We start from the raw sequence: 21,878 nt of genomic DNA on the forward strand, positions 1-21,878 counted from the left end.
GATCAACAAATTATGGTACATACATAAAACAGAATATTAGTTTAAATGATTTAGATGGTAACTTTTATGCTATGGGTATTTTACCCATAATAAAAAAAATTAATTGTAACTACAGGGTAAAGATGAAATTTTTCCAGTCTTACGACAGAATGATCTCTATCCGTTTCCAAGGCAAACCATTCAATATCACCATAATCCAAGTCTATGCCCCAACCAGTAATGCTGAAGAAGCTGAAGTTGAATGGTTCTATGAAGACCTACAAGACCTTTTAGAACTAACACCCAAAAAAGATGTCCTTTTCATTATGGGGGACTGGAATGCAAAAGTAGGAAGTCAAGAAACACCTGGGGTAACAGGCAACTTTGGCCTTGGAATACGGAATGAAGCAGGGCAAAAGCTAACACAGTTTTGCCAAGAGAACACACTGGTCATAGCAAACACCCTCTTCCAACAACACAAGAGAAGACTCTACACATGGACATCACTAGACGGTCAACACTGAAATCAGACTGATTATATTCTTTGCAGCCAAAGATGGAGAAGCTCTATACAATCAGCAAAAACAAGACCGGCAGCTGACTGTGGCTCAGATCATGAGCTCCTTATTGCCAAATTCAGACTTAAATTGAAGAAAGTACGGAAAACCACTAGACCATTCAGGTATGACCTAAATCAATCCCTTATGATTATACAGTGGAAGTGAGAAATAGATTTAAGGGACTAGATCTGATAGAGTGCCTGATGAACTATGGATGGAGGTTCATGACATTGTACAGGAGACAGGGATCATGACCATCCCCATGGAAAAGAAATGCAAAAAAGCAAAATGGCTGTCTGGGGAGGCCTTACAAATAGCTGTGAAAAGAAGCAAAGCGCAAAGCAAAGGAGAAAAGGAAAGATATAAGCATCTGAATGCAGAGTTCCAAAGAATAGCAAGGAGAGATAAGAAAGCCTTCCTCAGCAATCAATGTAAAGAAATAGAGGAAAACAACAGAATGGGAAAGACTAGAGATCTCTTCAAGAAAATTAGAGATACCAGGGGAACATTTCATGCAAAGATGGGCTCGAGAAAGGACAGAAATGGTATGGACCTAACAGAAGCAGAAGATATTAAGAATGTGGCAAGAATACACAGAAGAACTGTACAAAAGAGATCTTCACGACGGAGATAATCACGATGGTGTGATCACTCACCCAGAGCCAAACATTCTGGAATGTGAAGTCAAGTGGGCCTTAGAAAGCATTACTAGGAACAAAGCTAGTGGAGGTGATGGAATTCCAGTGGAGCTATTTCAAATCCTGAAAGATGATGCTGTGAAAGTGCTGCACTCATTATGCCAGCAAATTTGGAAAACTCAGCAGTGGCCACAGGACTGGAAAAGGTCAGTTTTCATTCCAATCCCAAAGAAAGGCAATGCCAAACAATGCTCAAACTACCACACAATTGCACTCATCTCACACATTAGTAAAGTAATGCTCAAAATTCTCCAAGCCAGACTTCAGCAATATGGGAACCGTGAACTTCCAGATGTTCATGCTGGTTCTAGAAAAGGCAGAGGAAACAGAGATCAAATTGCCAACATCTGCTGGATCACGGAAAAAGCAAGAGAGTTCCAGAAAAACATCTATTTCTGTTTTGTTGACTATGCCAAAGCCTTTGACTGTGTGGATCACAATCAACTGTGGAAAATTCTGAAAGAGATGGGAATACCAGGCCACCTGAGCTGCCTCTTGAGAAACCTATATGCAGGTCAGGAAGCAACAGTTAGAACTGGACATGGAACAACAGACTGGTTCCAAATAGGAAAAGGAGTATGTCAAGGCTGTATATTGTCACCCTGCTTATTTAACTTATATGCAGAGTACATCATGAGAAACGCTGGGCTGGAAGAAGCACAAGCTGGAATCAAGATTGTTGGGAGAAATATCAATAACCTCAGATATGCAGATGACACCACCCTTATGGCAGAAAGTGAAGAGGAACTAAAGACCCTCTTGATGAAAGTGAAAGAGGAGAGTAAAAAAAGTTGGCTTAAAGCTCAACATTCAGAAAACGAAGATCATGGCATCTGGTCCCATCACTTCATGGCAAATAGATGGAGAAACAGTGGAAATAGTGGCAGACTTTTTTCTGGGCTCCAAAATCACTGCAGATAGTGACTGCAGCCATGAAATTAAAAGACACTTACTCCTTGGAAGGCAAGTTATGACCAACCTAGACAGTCTATTAAAGAGCAGAGACATTACTTTGCCAACAAAGGTCCGTCTAGTCAAGGCTATGGTTTTTCCAGTGGTCATGTATGGATGTGAGAGTTGGACTGTCAAGAAAGCTGAGCACCGAAGAATTGATGCTTTTGAACTGTGGTGTTGGAGAAGACTCTTGAGAGTCCCTTGGACTGCAAGGAGATCCAACCAGTCCATCCTAAAGGAGACCAGTCCTGGGTGTTCATTGGAAGGAATGATGCTAAAGCTGAAACTCCAGTACTTTGTCCACCTCATGTGCAGAGTTGACTCACTGGAAAAGACTCTGATGCTGGGAGGGATTGGGGGCAGGAGGAGAAGGGGACGACAGAGGATGAGATGGCTGGATGGCATCACCGACTCAATGGACATGAGTTAAAGTGAACTCCGGGAGTTGGTGATGGACCGGGAGGCCTGGCGTGCTGAGATTCATGGGGTCACAAAGAGTCAGACATGATTAAGCGACTAAACTGAACTGAACTGAACTCAATCACCATTCCTAGGAGTAGTGAGTACTGGTTCCTATCCATCGTCCTAATAATAGCACCTCAGAGAATTATTTTATGCCTCAGGCTTGGCTTTGTAGAATTAACCTCATGAAGCGAATCCTTCCTTTTCCTTCAACATACCGACTTCCTATTATTAAATAAAACAAACAAACAGAAACATATTTCCTTAGTGCTTAACTACAACTTTATTTTTTTGGCTTGTGGGATCTGTTTGCCATCAAAGATGAAACCTATGTCCCCTGCAGTGGAAGCATGGAATCCTAACCACAAGACTGCCAGGGAATTCTTCCCAACTGAATTTTAAGAGCTATGAATGAACACCAGGGAGATTATTCAGCAATAATACTAGTTGTTCAAGGAACCGCTATTTGAACAGGCAGGTAAAGCAGGGACTCCTTGGCTCAGCTAGCAATCTCTTCTGTCTCTAGTGAAACACTTAGGTTAAGCCCTAAATTCTAGTCCCTTCCCCAGTGTTATAAAAACATTAAAATTGGGATAAATAACCCTAATAAGGGCTACTACCTAAGGAAAAAGCAAGGAACCTGAACTGGGGCCCTATGGAGAGAAAACTATCTATAATCACAAATGTAAGAAGCGGCCTGATACAATAGAAGGTGAGAGCGGTTTGCAATCAGAAAGAAAAAATAGAATGAAAAAGTCATTAATGAGATTAAAATGTTACCGTGAGATTAAAATGTTACCTTAGAAAATATTATGCAAGGCCAAAGAAATCAGTGAAGGAAAAACACAGAAACAAAAATGAGATATATCTCTAAACGAGATACACAGGGACAAAAGTAAAACAGCAGACTTAAATCCAACTACAACTAACACAACATTGTTCATCAACTATACTCCAATATAAAATAAAAAATTTAAAAATTCAACTATATTAATAATAACATTAAATGTAAATAGGTTGAACAATCCAACTAAAAGGCAGAAATTGTCAGACGATTAAAAACTCTTCATTATCTACTGAAGATGTACTTTAAATTGAAAGATATAAATAGGTTTAAAGTAAAAAGATGAAAAAGATATTATCAGGAAAATAGTACCCACAGGAAAGCTGGAGTAACTAGTATCAGGCAAAACAGAATTTAAAACAAAATATATGTTACTAGAGATAAATAGGGCTATTGCATAATGATAAAAAGGTGAATCCATCTGGAAGATATAACAAAGATACATGCACTTAACATCATAGCACTGAAATATATGAAGCAAAAACTGACATAATTTAAGAGGGAAAAGGACAATTCAACAGTAAGAGAGGTTTCAATACCCCGATTTACAATGAGGCAGACGATCAAGAAGGAACGAGAAGACACGTGCAACATGGGACACTCCACGTACCAGCAGCGGGACACGTTCTTCTCGAGAGCACACAGCAGATTCTCCAGGACAGACCAGATGCTAGAGCATAAAACGACCTTAACGAGTTAACAAAGATAAAAGTAATAGGAAGTATGTTCTCTGGTCACAGTGCAATAAAATTAAGAATCAACAACATGGAGATCTGGAAAAGTCAAAAATAAATGAAAATTAAGCAACACTCAACAACCAGTGGGTCAAAGAAGAACTAAAAAGGGCACCAGAAAATACTTTTAGATGAATGAAAATGAAGACAGCATAACAGAATTTACAGAATGCAGCTAAAGCAGTGCTTGGGTGGGAACACAGAGCTGCAAACGCCTTTGTTAATAAAGCAGAAAGATCACAAATCAATAACCTATCCTTCCACTTTACGACACTGAAAAAGACACTGCAAACTAAACAAAGCAAGCAGAAGGAAGGAAATTATACAGATTATAAGAGCAGAAATTAATGATAAGGACACAAAAACAACAGAGAAGATCAACAAAGCACACATGTTTAAAACAGCATTACCAGCAATAGCCAAAAGGTGAAAATAATCCGAATGTCCACCCACCAGAGAGTGGAGAGACAAAATGTGGTATGTCCATCAAATGGAATAGTATTTGTCCACAGAAATGAGCGAGGCACTTTCTACACACGGTACAACATGGACAAAGCTTGAGGACATTACGCTGCGTGAAAGAAGCCAGCCACAAAAGACCGTGCACCACGCGAGCCCCTCCTACAGAAGTCAGAGCAGTAGGGACAGAGAGCTGGGCTGCTTAGGGACACGCGAGGGCGGCGGAGCCACGGGCAGGGGCTGGGAGCTAAAGGGCGTGCAGTTCCATCCTGAAGTAACAAAGATGTTCCAAAACTGACTGCGGTGACGGCTGCACGGATCTATGAATATACCCCAAACCATCTAATTGCAGGCTTCAAATGAGCAAATGATACCTCAGGAAAGCTGCTGCTGCTGCTGTTGTTTAAATATCACTTCTCTTAGTGTCTCCCAGCATGAGCACAGACACAGCGTGTCCTTCTTTACCTTTTGCAGGTAACATCACACAGAATATTAGAGAACTGGGCGGGGATTAAAATGCTATTCATTATATTGTGTCAAATGGGGACAGAAGAGAATTTGGAAGATCAGATTTGAATTTAAAGTAACTTTTGCTGCAGGTTACATGGGTCATCCTATGCAGCTTTATACCTACTTTTCTAAAGATAATGCTGCAGGATCATTGTGATTGGAATGAAATTTCATCTTCCAAGTGCCAGCCATAAGAGTTTTTGCTGAGTGTACCACCGCTGGAAGTATTTCAGCAGCAGCTTATCTCTGGTGTCAGAGCAACACATACATTCCGCAACTTACTAGGTTTCTTGTCCCCTTAGGACAAACTCTAAGGAAAAAGGTACAATTTAACGTTTACATGACTTTTTTTTTTCTTAAACAGAAGATAAAGTTATCATGCAGATGATTTTACAGGTAGTACCAATGAGAGAAAGTGAGACATCTGAAGGGTTTATCTATGCAGGGTCGTCAGCAGCCCTGGCTGGGAAACTAAGATATTCAGTGTCTGATATCTGCATTCTGTCAGTATTACAATTGGGAGAACAAAGTCAGAGGTCCTACTTGTAATATCAGATTCTCTTGCGTCTCACAGATAACGGTACCTCAGTTAAATGCCTTGCACATACAGAATAAACATCAGTTATGAAGCATGCTCCAGCTCTATAGATAGACCGAAGGATGATATTTTGTTGGCACAAAAGGCCCTGGCTTCAGATGCCTGGGTGCGAATTCCTGAGAAAACCAGAGCGCCTGCAGAAGGGCCGCCCTCAGCTCTGCTGAGGCCCACCACCCGCTCGGTCTCGGGGGTCTCCGTGCTGTCCACAGGTGAGCGCCCTCTGTCCTCGGCTTGTGTGCAGAACCAGAACCCCAGCCACACAGCAGGCCATTCTCGCTGGGCTCTCAACTGTGAGAGGAGGGCTCCGTGAATGCTGACCCTGGCAGCTCCACTCCAGTCCCAGCTGAGAGCGTGCCATCTTCCGCGATTCCACAAAAACCGTTCTGTTGACTTCCTAACATGTTCCCATACGGTGGTGGCGGTGCAGTTGCTTAGCAGTGTCTGACTCTTGCGACCCCATGGACTGTAGCCCGCCGGGCTCCTCTGTCAGTGGGATTCTCCAGGCGAGAACGCTGGAGTGTGCGAGTACATAAGGTGGCTTCTGCCCTCAGGAGAGTCGGTCTGGAGAGGAGGCAGACGTAAATAGTCTCAGAATACCACGAGGTGAGAGGACAAGATACGCTGGTACCTGGAAGGGAGGACCATCAACTCTTCCTGGAGAATGTGCGTGTTTGGAGTGAGGTATGGGGAAGACTGGAGAAGGCAATGGCACCCCACTCCAGTACTCTTGCCTGGAAAATCCCATCCCATGGATGGAGGAGCCTGGTGGGCTACAGTCCAAGGGGTCGTGAAGAATCGGACATGACTAAGCGACTTCACTTTCACTTTTCACTTTCATGCACTGGAGAAGGAAATGGCAACCCACTCCAGTGTTCTTGCCTGGAGAATCCCAGGGACGGGGGAGCCTGGTGGGCTGCCGTCTATGGGGTCGCACAGAGTCGGACACGACTGAAGCGACTTAGCAGCAGCATGGGGAAGACTATACAGGCTTGAGATGTGTCTTCAAAGAATGACTTGCTTGATGAACTAAGGGAAGAGAGTTACGGCAGTGGAGGGACCCTCACGTGCTACAAAGGGGCTGCCGGGGGACCCTGGGCGCTGTGGCTCTGGGTGCTGCAGCCTCAGGGGCAAGACAGGAGGGCCTGCAGAAGGTGGAACCACCTGCTGGAGGGCATCGATCCTTCCTTCAGGAGGCGAACACTGTCTGAGCCCCCGAAGGATGGAGCTTCCTCAGGGTGAGGGTCAGGACAGACCCTGAGACACAGAGTCGGCTTAAGGGTAAACTCCGTGAGAGATAAAGGGCAAAGGGAAAACCCCGCAAGGCAGAGAACAGGTGCACTTGTTAGACCGAATTTTCTAAAAACACCCAGCCCTTTGTCTCCTTCTGAAAGCAAGCACTTTTAACTGACAAAAAGGCCAGACCATGCTCCCCGGGAGCTGACGTCAATGAGCTTTCTGCCTGAGGAAGGACCTCAGAGCCGCCCCGAAGGGCTTGAGTCTAATCTCGGGACAGGCCGGCAGCATCCTTCCACAGCGACAGCTGGGGCGGCACTGCCGTTGGGACACGTGCAGATACAGGCCCGCACAGGGATGCTCCGCAGCACGGCAGACACCTGAGCGCCAAGAAGCAGACCGTCAGGATCAACAAGCTCGAGGCGGGAGTGGCAGCACGTGGCACACTCAGGCGTGTGCTAAGCAAAGAAGCAGTGCACGACTCAAGGGGGCGGGGAGCGGGGCTGGACAAAGGCGGCCCGCTGTGGGCGCAGGAAGCCGGGCTGGCAGCCGGCTCGGGCCTCCCACGTCATCCGAGCAGCAAGCACGGCTCGTTACAGTCACTCACGCTCTCTATCTAATCTGCTAGAACCAGAGGAACACAGGGGCTCTGATACTCGTATTACACAAGACGACGGCGCGCAGAAGCAGGATTTGCCCTGGGAAAGGCCACTGCTGACGAGGAGCAGGCCAGGGAGAACCCATGGCCTCCGGAAGGCGCGCGGAGGCCCGGCGCTCGCCACCCAGCCCGCCACCCCGAGACCGCCTGAGCAAAAGAGTTGGACAGCGCCTCTCAGAGGCAAAGGCACGCACGCCGCTCACGCAGGACAGCACGGGTGGGGAAGGGAAGGGCGTGTCGTGTTGCACACCTCGGGTCCCGGGGCTGTATAAACCTGTGAATAATTATTTCAGTAAGGCAGGACTGCAGCCACTCCCCACGCCGGTTCCAGTAGTGCAGACTCTGGGATCACTGTGTCACACCATCTCGCACTGTCACACCATACTACACACACAGTACACAGTGTCACACCATTGCACATTGTGTCACACCATCTCACACACAGTGTCATACGATCTCACACAATGTCACACTGTCTCACACCATGTCACACCATCTCACACTGTCTCACACCATATTACACAGTACACAGTGCCACACCATCTCACACACACAGTGCCACACCATCTTACACCATGTCACAGTCTCACACCATGTCACACCATCTCACACACACAGTGTCACACCGTCTCACACACACAGTGTCACACTGTCTCACACACAATGTTACACCATCTCACAACATCTCACACACAATGTCACACTGTCTCACACCATCTCACATACACAGTGTCACACCATCTCACACTCACACTGTGTCACACCATCTCATAGTGTCACACCATCTTACACCATGTCACACTGTCTCACACACACTGTGTCACACCATCTCACACTGTCTCACACCATATTACACACACAGTACGCAGTGTCACACTATCTCACAAAGTGTCACACCATCTCACACCATGTCACAGTCTCACACCGTGTCACACCATCTCACACCGTGTCACACCATATTACACACACAGTACACAGTGTCACACCATCTCACACACACTTTGTCACACCATCTCACACACACAGTGTCACACCATCTTACACCGTGTCACAGTCTCACACTGTGTCACACCATCTCACACCATGTCACAGTCTCACACCGTGTCACACCGGCGAGTGGTCCAGCCTTTCCTAAGAAGGGCTCTGCCGTCAGGAGGGGAGGTTGATGCAACTGTCACGTTAGCCTCCTCCAGGGATGGCGAGGGGGAGCAAAAACATGGCCTCGCTTTGCCAGGTTTAGAGCTGTAAGAGGTTTTGGGGGCAACACCATACAAAGATAAAGACGCAGCTGGGCTCCTTCTGTGCTCACTCCCTGTGAGCTCTCTGCCCCCGCCGTGAGTTTCAAGGAAGCAACACATGGCAGAGACTGTCTGCCAGCTCAGGGCCTTCAACAGTAAGTTCAAAAGTCATAGATCTGAAGTTAAGGAACGTGGAAATGCAGCTGAGGCTATCTTCCAAGAATAACGATAAAAAATATTACTCATCTGAGAGCTCAGAAACTCTGTCCAATTTGCTAAATTACTCCAAAGACCATGCTGTACCTTGCTGTTCATTCTGTAAATCTTGGTCTTAGGCCAGAGGCAAGAAAACGTGACCTGACCTTCTCTGGGGCTTCCCATCTTCCACCTCCATCCTGCCTCTTCAGCACCTCCTAATCACCAGTCCTTCCCAACAGCAACCCTCACCATAGGCCCGTGGACAGCGTGGGGCTGAGAAGCTGACCAGGGACAGCCAGCCTGTCTCTGCTTCTTTTCACACCCCCTGAGATTCCCTGAGAAGAAGTGGAGGTGGCCAGTCCCTCAGCAGTAAGGATGTGACTTCGCAAGTCAGAGAGTCAGCTTGCCAGGAAGAATGGAAGCAACAGTCAGCCACTGGAGTTGTCAAACCATGGGGAACACAGCCTCTAAGCATTTCCTTTCTCCACACATCTTCCCAGGCAGCTGCACACACCCCCAAACGTATTCACACGTGTTCACCAAGGAGGGGGTAAACCCAGCTGCGGCAGCATCACACACGACGGTGAGTTGTCCCTAACAGAGAAATTCTGTATACGTTTGGGAACGGGCTCAAGTTCTCAGGCTCTGGGCCAGCAAACACTGTGGGCGTTGTTGGCTGTGGTCCTTGAGCGATACCCACTGCCAGCTGAACAGGGGCACACAATGCCAACAGCTCTGGAGGAACCCGCATGTGCTCCTTTAAAGAAAGGGAGAGTAGCGTGGGGTCAGGAAAGAGAGCGAGCAAAGACCCAGGAGAACCCGCGTAAACTATGAGTCAGCCACCATCCCCACAGCCTGTCTGCTGGGGGCCTGGCTGAGAGCGCTCCAGGGAGAGCTGGCGGCAGGAAGGCTTCCCTGTCCAGTGCTCCCTCCCAGACGAGTTCACACAGAGGTGACATACGTTATCCTGTCACCACTCAGACCCCTCAGAGGCGCTTCTGTCCTTACCATTACACCTCCGAATTCACCAGTGTGCCGACATTAAGAGGGGACAGAAATCAATGAGATTTGATCAACAGCAAAAATTCCTGACAATTAGGTTTTGAGGACAGGTTTCACTGAACAGGAAATGTACCTTTTCGTAGATCTGGAGAAGTGTGAGAGATTAATGACATAAACACAAAAAAAGCTACAAACCCACACAGACAGACAAAATACCATTCCTGTCATATACCTCATCATCTTTATGGTCCAACTCTCACATCCATACATGACCACTGGAAAAACCACAGCTTTGACTAGATGGACCTTTGTTGGCAAAGTAATGTCTCTGCTTTTTAATATGCTGTCTAGTTTTGTCACAGATGTTCAGGCAAGGAGCAGCATTTTAATTTTGTGCTGCAGTCATGGTCTTCAATGATTTTTGGAGCCCAAGAAAGTAAAATTTGTCACTGTTTCCACTTTTTCCCCATCTATTTGCCATGAAGTGCAACCCTGAATATTCACTGGAAGGACTGATGCTGAAGCTGAAGCTCTAATACTTTGGCCATCTGATGCGAAGAGCTGACTCATTCAAAAAGACCCTGATGCTGGGAAAGATTAAGGGCAACAGGAGATGAGGGCAACAGAGGATGAGATAGTTAGATAGCATCACTGACTCAATGGACATGAGTTTGAGCAAACTCCAGGAGATGGTGATGGACAGGGAGGCCTGGCGTGCTGTAGGCCCTGGGGTCGCAAAGAGTCAGATCTGACTGTGGCTGAACAAAAGAACATAATACACCTGATCATCTTATGGTTTTGACTGATTGAGTGAAAGTCACCCAGTCGTGTTTGACTCTTTTCCACCCCATGAACTATTCATGGGGTGGAAAAGAGTCAAACACGACTGGGTTGTTCATGGACTTCTCCTGGCCAGAATACTGGAGTAGGTAGCCTTTCCCTCTTCAGAGAATCTTCCCAACCTAGGGATCGAACCCAGGTCTCCCACATTGCAGGCGGATTCTTTACCAGCTGAGCCACCAGGGAAGCCTAAGAATACTGGAGTGGGCAGCCTATCCCTTCTCCAGCAGATCTTCCCAACCCAGGAATTAAATTGGAGTCTCCTGCATTGAAGGCAGATTCTTTACCAGCTGAGCTACTAGGGAAGCCCTCATACATTTTTGGTCAAGGGGAAAAAAGTCATACTGTAGAAAAATAGAACAAATTAACTGCATCATCAGTTGATAGCAGTCCACAACCAAGTGTACAATTACAGCGTACGTCTGGGACTTCCTCTCCTCCTCATTTCTGACTCTGCCTTTCAGATCACCTCCTTTCAGCAATCGTCCTCTTTTCCCTGTGGACCCTACTGTCCTCATGGGCAAGTGCAATCGTGACGCTGCAGCAGGTGGCTTCTCAGGAATTCTTGCAACATTTCAAACAGAAAACTTTTCAAAGCACAGAGATGGCTTTAGGCTTCACCATGTTCCCGGAGCACCTCGCATGATGCCAAAAGCAGAGTAGTCTTCTAAAAAATGCTTTTTGGGGTGCTGAGGCAGAGTCCATGAACTCAAGAACTTATTCAAATAATCTGTTTTATAGAATTGAGTGATATCAAATACAATTGACAGTAAGTAGACCTTCAGCTGGAAAATATTCATACACAGTTTTTGGTTTTTGATCTTTTGATATAAAAGATGGCTATTAAAATTTACATACTAGACAATTTTGATAAAAGGTAAAATATGGGGTGTGTTTTTAGAAAAGATGCCTCATGACTTTAAAAATATCACAATTGCCTGTGGATTACTAAGATGATAACTAAAAATCACTGCTGGTGGGAATGCAAACTAGTACAGCCACTATGGAGAACAGTGTGGAGATTCCTTTAAAAACTGGAAACAGAACTGCCATACGACCCAGCAATCCCACTGCTGGGCATACACACTGAGGAAACCAGAATTGAAAGAGATACATGTACCCCAATTTTCATCGCAGCACTGTTTATAATAGCCAGGACATGGAAGCAACCTAGATGTCCATCAGCAGACGAATGGATAACAAAGCTGTGGTACATATACACAATGGAGTATTACTCAGCCATTAAAAAGAATACATTTGAATCAGTTCTAATGAGGTGGATGAAACTGGAGCCTATTATACAGAGTGAAGTAAGCCAGAAATAAAAACACCAATACAGTATACTAATGCATATATATGGAATTTAGAAAGATGGTAATGATAACCCTGTATGTGAGACAGCAAAAGAGACACAGATGTACAGAACAGTCTTTGGAGTCTGTGGGAGAGGGAGAGGGTGGGATGTTTTGGGAGAATGGCATTGAAACATGTATAATATCATATAAGAAATGAATCGCCAGTCCAGGTTTGATGCAGGATGCAAGATGCTTGGGGCTTGTATGGGGTCATACATACAAGGGGCTTGTATGGGGTCCCCCCTCCCTCCCCGTACCATTCCTCTGGGAGATGGCATGGGGAGGGAGGTGGGAGTGGGATTCAGGATGGGGAACACGTGTACAGCCGTGGCAGATTCATGTTGATGTACAGCAAAACCAATACTGTAAAATAAAAAAAATTTTTTTAATCATTTGCTAAGAGGAACCCTTCATTTAAACATTGACAAGCTCAGGAGTTTCAATTTACCATGTGAGTTCCCCACCTCCAAAAAGAGTTAAGATTGACTAGAACAGTAACACAGGTGACCCAAGAAAGAGTCAGGCAAGCTGTGGTCCCCCTGGAACGCGGAGCTAATGGGATGCCTGTCCTCCCAGGGGGATGGCCATCCTCCTCCTCATACAGCATTCTAACACTGGTGACAGAGACACATCCAGAAAGATGTGGATGGATGGACAGCTGACATGGTGCAGTAGTTTCAGAAAAGCCCACTTGAGTGGTGCTCAGCTTAGTAGGGAGGGGAAAAATAAAAGTCTGAGAACAAGAGCATCCCCGTCACCAGACAATGTTCTCAGTGGGGCAGCAGGTGCACCGGGTGATGTTACCATGGTCTAGGGAAGCGTCCTTCAGGATGCGATCGCCCTGTACCTTCACTCTGCATCCCTAAGCAAATCCTCACTGCTATTCTGGCTTCCTAGACATCTCAGTATCAGGAAAGAGGTTTCCATGGATTACAGACAGGAAGATTCTGGTTACTAGAAAGAGACTGTCATTGTTACAAGTCAACTGGTCCTCTGATAACTACTTGAGATGGCAGTCAATTACCCAACATGAATACTTATTTGATGCTTTTGAACTGTGGTGTTGGAGAAGACTCTTGAGGGTCCCTTGGACTGCAAGGAGATCCAACCTGTCAATCCTAAAGGAAATCAGTCCTGAATATTCATTGGAAGGACTGATGTTGAAGCTGAAATTCCAATACTTTGGCCATCTGATGTGAAGAACTGACTCACTGGAAAAGACCCTGATGCTGGGAAAGATTGAAGGCAGGAGGAAAAGGGGACAAAAGAGGATGAGATTGTTGGATGGCATCACTGACGCAATGGACATGAGTTTGAATTGGCTCTGGGAGTTGGTGATGGGCAGGGAAGCCTGGCGTGCTGCAGTCCATGGGGTCACACAGAGTCAGACACAGTTGAACAATTGAACTGAATACTTATTTATGTAGGGTAACTGACAAAGATCAGTGTCTCATCCTTCTTGGCTGAGAACAGGGCTTGAACCAGAGTCAGATCCAGAGGCCCTGTCCCCCCCAACCTCCATCCTGTTCTCTCACTTGATCCCAATAACTCTCTTTAGCCTCAGTGTTAAACTTTCCTCCTGTTAAAACTTCAAAGACTATGATTAAATCAATCCATCCTTCTAGAAGCTTCATGGTAGCCATGACAAAAAAAGGAGAGAAACTGTGGTAGAGAATTAGTTCTCATTACCTGATGAAAGGATTCTTTGGAAACAATATTAAAATCTGATTTTCATTCACCATGAAGACATTAGAGAAATAAAGACTCATGTATGACAATTTACATGATTTCATTCCAGAAAAGCAAATTTTTCAAGAGTTTTAAAATGTTGAGAGACTATTCTTAGACTTAACCCCAGGGCTATCCCTATTACGGTAAGTAGTTCAGAATTTGCTTAAGCCTTTGACAAATGCTAACACTGTAATCCTAACTAGGAATGCTAACATATAAAAGCTGAAATTCTAAAGTTTATTTCAAGTCAATTGTTTAAAACACGAAATATATCTCCATGGAAATAGCAGCCTTAAAATTATGGGAATTGCTGGGGCAGAAGCCCAGAAAATCCTATTTGACCCCAAATGTAGCTGAAATGGTGCTTATAGATGTCATGAGCAAATACCATGGCTGGATCGCTGGCCCCTGAGCCAGGTTGCCCCAGGCTGCACAGTGGCTCCCCAGCCCTGCTGATTCTCTCCAAAAAGGGTTGTACAGACCATTCCTCTCTGCTCAGAACCAAGTTTCAGGGCGCCCAGACCCTGGCCAGGGCCCTGCCCACCAACGTCCCAGAGACAGCGTGGAGCCCGGACTCAGAGGCCCCCGTTCCACTCGTCCTTTGAGGAAGCTAGCCTCCCTGAGCCTCCGGGTCACATGGAATGTGTTAATGAGCCTTGTGCTTCAGGACGCCCCAGGGTGGAGGACAGGAAGCTTCTCTGTGGATCACCACACAGTCTCAGCTTCTAGGGCATCCTGTACTGAGTTTCAAATAATTGAATTACAAGCAAAAAGTTGAAGTATTATTGTTGGAGTTGCCTTTATTATATTTTTACTGACTTTTTGTGTTCAATTTTCTTCTCTTACAATAAACTGGTTAGTATTAGTAGCTGTTGATTTGGGGTTCGCCTCTGCAATCCACACAGGCAACCTAAGATTTCCTGTCTCCCAAATCTTCCAGTGTATGGTATGGCTTTCGCCATGTTTCTCATTCAGGATTGACAAATCCCTTTTCAGCTTGCTTTGCTCCCTTTTCCAATGAATATTTCCTCTTCTTCCAGGCTAATTTTTCCTTAGGCTTCCCTGGTGGCTCAGACGATAAAGAATCTGCCTGCAATTCAGGAGACCTGGGTTCAGTCTCTGGGTCGGGAAGAACCCCTGGAAAAGGAAATGGCAACCCACTCACTCCAGTATTCTTGCCTAGAGAATTCCATGGATAGAGGAGCCTGGCAGGCTACAGTCCATGGGGTCACAAAGAGTTGGATTTGACTGAGCGACTAACACTTTCACTGTTTCACACAGGCCTTTGTGGGAGAACTCTCAGCAGCCTGGCCCCCAGAATGTGCTGTGTAAACAGACTGCTTCTGCACTCTTCTCTGAGTAGCCACTCACCACGTGCAGCCACTGAGCACTGCTAATGCGGTGGTATGATTGAGAAACTGAATTTTTAATTCCATTGACCTTTGATGAATTTAAATTACAGTAGCCACAGAGGGCAAGTGGCTACCCAATAATGTAAAGACGCTGTGACTGGTTTCCACACTGGACTTGTATTTGACGTTAGACTTGACTTTGCACGTGTGTGTGTGTGTGTGTCTAACTGTCTGCAGCTGGCTGGCACTGCTTTTTCTTCGAGGCATCTTGACTGGTGGGATAAGCAGCTTTTTTCCTATGATTAAGGCTGAAGGGAAACTATAGATCTTGCTCTGGAGACTTCTATAGATCGGAGGCGATCTCCACCCGGCTAGAGGATGACAGAGTTTGCTACGGAGACGGAGAGGGTTCAGTCACTCTGCCTGGCCCCATATTAAAATAAATTAAGAGTAAACAAACCCTTCTGACCCCACCTCCCTGACAGCTTATCATCCTACCTCCTTGTTCTATGAACCAAACCCCACGGCAAGAGTGCTCCACGCCTGCTGCCTTCCGTGCCCACCGTTCTGCCTGGGCACCCCCCCAACTCTGTCAGCCCTTGGCCCACCCCATCAGCCCCACGTTCTGCCTGGGCCCCCCCGTCAGCCCCACGTTCTGCCTGGGCCCCCCCGTCAGCCCCACGTTCTGCCTGGGCCCCCCCGTCAGCCCCACGTTCTGCCTGGGCCCCCCCGTCAGCCCCACGTTCTGCCTGGGCCCCCCCGACAGACCCACGTTCTGCCTGGGCCCGCCCCCAACAGCCCCACGTTCTGCCTGGGCCCCCCATCAGCCCTACGTTCTGCCTGGGCCCCCCGACAGACCCACGTTCTGCCTGGGCCCGCCCCCAACAGCCCCCGGCCCGGCCCCGCTGGGAACAGCTCTCCCACAGGTCCGCGCGGGGCCCACGCTGCCCAGCCCTGCCCTCCACTCTCCAGGCCCTTTGTCACCTGCTCGCTTTCTCCTGGAAAGGCTCCCCTTTCTCGGCCTCTAGTCCCCCTCGCCTGGCCTCCTGCCCCCGTAGCCCCCGCAGGCGCACCGGGTTCCAGAGGCCGCAGGACTCACTCCTCAGTGGGACCCGGCACTTCCCTAGGAGACCCCAGCTACGAGCTCGCCCACCACACGGCTTCTCAGCGCCTGTCAGTCCCTGCGGCACCAGCACCCACGCTATCTACTCAGTGAAGAGCATGCCTGACCTAACCTTAAAATCAAAGAGATAAAGAGCAAGCATACTGGTCAAACAGACCTTCAAACACGGGAAAAGGAAGTGAAAGAGCCAAAAGCCACGCAGGTTTTCTAGAAAATTCATGTCAGGCTGCCTGCATTCCTGGGAACCACACTAACATCAACCGTGCCCATCTCTCTTCCAATTGTGCACAGCTTTTTTGGCCACTGTCCACGAAGCCCCCGCTCGGATGAAGAGGGGTTCTCAGAGAAGGGGGAGACAGGCTGAGGGGAGGGGGCGCGTCACAGCAGGCCTTCCTTCGTACCTGAGGCATCGCAGGCGTCCAGGCCGCCTTCCGCTGGCTCATGGCTCATCTGCTCCTGGGGGTCTGTCCTGCTTCTCAGGGTCAGCAAAGCGGGTCCTCTGCTCCCGCTCTTCAGTGTGAAAGGGAGGCAGCTGGCTGGAGAGAACAAGAGGAGACGGTGTTAATGTCGATGAACAGCGAGGCGTGGGACTTCCCAGGTGTGCAGTGGTATACAGTCTGCCTGCCGGTACAGGAGACGCGAGAGAGGTGGGTTCTGTCCCTGGGTGGGGAAGAGCCCCTGGAGGAGGGCGTGGCGACCTGCTCCAGTATTCTTGCCCGGAAAATTTCAAGGACAGAGGGGCCTGTGGCTATGGTCCAGGGGGTCGCAAAGAGTCAACCACAACTGAGAGACTGAGCACACGCACACACACCCTCCCCCCAGTGAAACATGCCACTACAACCAGGAATGGGCCTCCCTGAAAGTCTCTAACCGCAGGCAGATGACTCTCTGTGTGCCTTTGTGCCCACTCCCTGACAAAGGTCTGTCTCAGCTGCAGGATTTGGCCTGAGAATTACTTCATCTATAAGGTACCTGGGGAGAGGGAGACAGGAAAGGTGCCCTGTACCTTTCACTCCCTGGTGGCTCAGACAGTAAAGAATCTGCCTGCAGTGCAGGAGATGTGGGTTCAGTCCCTAGGTTGGGAAGATCCCCTGGAGAAGGGCATGGCTATCCACTCCAGCATTCTTGCCCAGAGAATTCTATGGACAGAGGAGCCTGGAGGGCTGCAGTCCACGGGGTCACAAAGAGTTGGATGAGGCTGAGAGACTTAACAGTTTCACTTTCCCTTCACCCTTCACCCAGCTTTAACCACTGGGTCCCAATGGCATCCTCTATTAAGAACCTGCTGGCTTTGAAAAATACCAAGTGGCTTGGGGGAGTTTGCAACTTCAGCTCTTCTTCTGTTGAAAGAAACTTGTTACAGTAAATATGATTTTTAGCAATAACAGTTTGGCCTTTTCTTGAAAATCAATTAGAAGAGGCAGGTTCATCTCTCATTTGCAATCGGAATGGCTTTCCAGAGTGGTAGGGATGGGACAGAGGTCCAGTTATCCAGTGGGAGCTGCCCACGGCCCTGGCATTTCCACAGGCCAGAGCTGAGCCAGTGACCGCCATCGTAGTCAACAAGGCTGGAGAGCACTTTTCTGGAGCCAGACCTCAGGGCCCAGCGCTTCCGTAGGACCACGAAGGAGCGGGGACCACTGAGCAGCACGAGCAGAAGACCTGGGCACTGCGCGCTGGGAAAAGGCAAGGACTGAGGAGAGGAGCAAAGGGGGCCGAAGACGAAGAGACACGGGAGCAAACAAGCCCAGGAGCATGGCAAAGGCGTCCTCTTCAGCCATCAGCCCGGCCCTCTCCGTGCCGTTCGCAGCAGGGAGGGGAGCCGGGGGAGAGCCAGGACTTCAGGCATTAAGACGTGTGTGTGCGGCGTCCGTGGGTCTCTGGCTTGCTATTCTCACCTTTCACATATAAATAACTAACAGGAAAGCCAAGGTCACAGATGTCTGAAGTGAAAAATCATCAACACTCGACTGTAAGGAATTTTTAAGTCCTACGTACAGATTCTAGAATGTTTTATTGGTGAAAGGAGGACTTCTGATATGTAATAGACATTTATACATGTGAATTACTTTAAGACAGCTTCACGAAGGCATAGCTGACACCTAAACTGCCCATATTTAAACACAGCACTTGAATAAATCGGGATACATGTATGCACCCGTGAAACCACCAGCATAACATTTTGAGTAATTAGAGTAGTGTGGAAACGAAAACACAGAATGGAGCAAATGCTGGAGTCGGACGACTAGCATCCTAGTCTGAGCTTCAGTATCCCCACGCAGCACAGACAGGTAACATCACACGCCTCATACCAGAGTCACACTACGGGCTCGACGCAGGGTCATGAGCACTGCCTCTTTCATGCGGAGAGCCCACCAGGCGGCAGCGATGTGAACCGGCAGGCAGGGCAGGGCCAGGCGTGGGGCATCCCCAGCTTTGCCTTCCTGACCCCTCCAGTCTCCAGGCTTGCGTGGTGTAATAGATCACGCGTACTTGCGTGTGTGCTAAGTCACGTCAGTCATGTCCGACTCTTTGCAACCCCATGGACTGCAGCCTGCCAGGCTCCTCTGTCCATGAGATCCTCCAAGCAAGAATCCTGGAGTGGGTTGCCGTGCCCTTCTTTGGGGGGATCTTCCTGACCCAGGGATTGAACCCACGTCTCTTATGCCTCCTGCGTTGGTAGGCAGCACCTGGGAAGCCCATAATAGATCACATATGTTCCTTTAAAATTTCAGGATATTCTAATGATATATGTGTCTAAAAGAGCAGAGCCAAAGTTTCTTTCTAAAATAAGAGGAATAGACAGTGGCTAAGACCCAGGACATCACGGGTCAGCAGGAGGTGCCCTTCTCCTGAAAAGCTGAGACGGGGGGGCAGGCGACACCTCCCTGTCCTGACCAGGACTCTCCCTGCCTGCAGCTAGGACAGTTTCCAGGACTGCGCTATAGGCACAGACAAGCTGGTTGTCAGACTAGGGGAAACAGGAACTGGATCACAGAGGGGGCCTCTGGGGCCCTTGAGAGCAATCCACTGATTGACATGTTCAGGAGTCTGCTGTGACCATCTGGATTCAGTCCAGGGCTGGGGGCTGCAGAGAGTCACTGTTCTGCACACAAGCGATGGGCACATAAGAAGGTGTGTGTGTGAACACAGAGGGTGCTGCGCTGGGCTCCAGTGATGCCAAGCCCAGCAGGTAGGTCAGCAGAGCACCTAGGGGCAACTGCTCTTCCCTGCAAAGCTCGGATGAGCAGAGACTGGGAGCTCTGGGGCCAGACCAGCAGGGTGATCCGCCCTTGGCAGGGGCCCAGGCCCACACATGGGCTGTGGGCACAGGGCGGAGGTGGGGATGGGCTTGAAGCGGCAGAGGCTGGTAGTCCTGAGGACAGGGGGCAGTGGAGAGAGACTGAGAGGGCGTAAAACGGCACCCGAGTGCTCAAACCTGGAGAGGCTGAGGGACGCAGATGACAAACATTTCTGAGATAAGCAGCCCCATTTTTATATGGATGAAAACCAGCGTTTAAAGTTTTTTAATATAAGATGAAAAACATTAGTCCTAAACAACATGCCGCACACAGACTTGACAATCAGCCAGCAGAAGCTGCACATGCATTGATAAAGATCGTCTAAATTTAAGCCAATCTCGAATTTAGGCATTTCCCTCCAAATAAACCATTCAGCGGATTCCAGGAAGGCTGTGTTTTGGAGCCACTGAAAAGACCACGTTTTCCTAAAGGAGAAAAGACATGCAGAGGAGTATCGGATTCCAAGAGGAGAAGGGGGAGACATGACAAGCGAGGACACACACACACACACATACACACACGTGCACACACATGCACACACACGTAAACACGCCAAGCCTCTTTCAGAGAGTGAGAGCCTGGCCGCATGGAAGGCCAGCCAGATGGATCAGGGCCCAGAAAGAAGACAAGACAAAGCTGCCTAACAGAAAGCAGGGATGATCCAATGGCTCTAGAACAGTGGGGGCTGCTTCTGGGGGCAGCCGCTCTCTGCATTCTGAAATTGTGGGAGTCCAGCCTGATTTCCCAGCACCTGTATCCTTCACTCTGTACTAACTCAGGTTACTCTTACAAATTGCTTTCTACCCCGCCTTATCCTGGAGAAGGAAATGGCAACCCACTCCAGTACTCGTGCCTGGAGAATCCCAGGGACAGAGGAGCCTGGTGGGCTACAGTCCATGGGGTCACAAAGAGTCAGACACGACTGAGTGACTAGCACAAAAGCCTTAGCCTCTTCCACCAGAGCACTCAGGTTTCCCTCCCTTCTCTACACCATTCCTGGGAGTTGAGGAAACGCAGGCTCCTTGACTATGGCAGGCCGTCTGCTTAGGGACGAAGCCACAGAGTAAGTAACTTCACCCGCGGAGGACAAAGCTCCGAAGAGCCGAGTTCTAACAGGAAGACCATGGAGCATGCTCTCATCCAGACTGCAGAAACCAGGTGCCCAGGTGCCAGGCCTGCACTCTGCACCCACCAACAGTCAGGGAGTCTTTCCGACAACAGGGCACCGAGGCCGGGGTGGTAAATTTCCACAACTGTAAAATGCACAATTTATTTACAGTCGATTCAGTTTGTGAAATTCACAGCATGGCTGCTTTACAAAAGCAGCTCCTCCGTTTTCCTTTATTTTCTGAATGAGCTCAGGCACCCAGCAGGGCAAGGCACGAGAGGGGGTGTTTCAGGATGGAACACGAGCCGCAGGCACGCTGAGAGGCGAGTCCCGCTGTGCAGGACCCGGTGCCCCGTGAGGACCGTGGAAGCAGCGCTGTCCCTGGCCATCAGCGGCTTTCAGAGGGCCAGGCCTCAGGAAGCAGTTTCAGGAGCGCTCGGGGCAGGGCGTGGAGGTGAGGTGGGAGGCATTCTGAGAAGAGCGGATGCTTGGAGATGCGAAGCAGAGCGGACAGGATGAGGCCTGTGTGGAGAATGTGCTGGAAGAGATCTGCCTTAGGCTGATGGAGCCTGGAGCTCGGCTTTAATAAGGGAAGGAGAAGCTGGTGACGACAGGGATTCACGTTTATGGACGAGCAGTCAGGGTGCAGAGCCTAGCTGCTGTGTGAGCAACTGAATGAGGAGGAAGATGTTATTATGCCTCAGGGAAGGAGGGAAGACAGATCTTTGTGCATTTAGGAAAAAGGAAGCGATGGGTGAAGACAGAAAGAACTCTGTCATGAAGAAAACTAAGAGAGAGGAGGCACTCAAGACGGTTTTGAACATCTGAGCAAGATGAAATACCTGGGAATGCAAATGTTTTCTTTTTAATGGCTATTCCTGACTTGAAATTTTTTTAAATCTCGGTGCATACGCACACAAACTTTTACCATAAAACTTTA

General features: G+C 48.3%; 1 protein-coding gene across 3 annotated transcripts in view; it reads right to left on the reverse strand.

The window, feature by feature from the left end:
* The window catches only part of PDE10A (phosphodiesterase 10A), a 573,119-nt gene that overhangs the window by 302,919 nt on the left and 248,322 nt on the right, over positions 1-21,878 (reverse strand). For all 3 annotated transcript variants that reach the window (XM_086318697.1, XM_086318695.1, XM_086318696.1), the window contains exon 2: positions 16,930-17,064. In XM_086318697.1, the coding sequence (XP_086174823.1) occupies positions 16,930-16,978 (49 nt within the window). In that variant the 5' untranslated portion in view covers positions 16,979-17,064. The remainder of the gene's footprint in view (positions 1-16,929; positions 17,065-21,878) is intronic.

The sequence above is a fragment of the Bos grunniens genome, chromosome 9, assembly GCF_055505025.1.
Source record: "Bos grunniens cultivar Pamir isolate PY7600 chromosome 9, Bosgru_T2T1.0, whole genome shotgun sequence".
Lineage (NCBI taxonomy): Eukaryota > Metazoa > Chordata > Mammalia > Artiodactyla > Bovidae > Bos > Bos grunniens.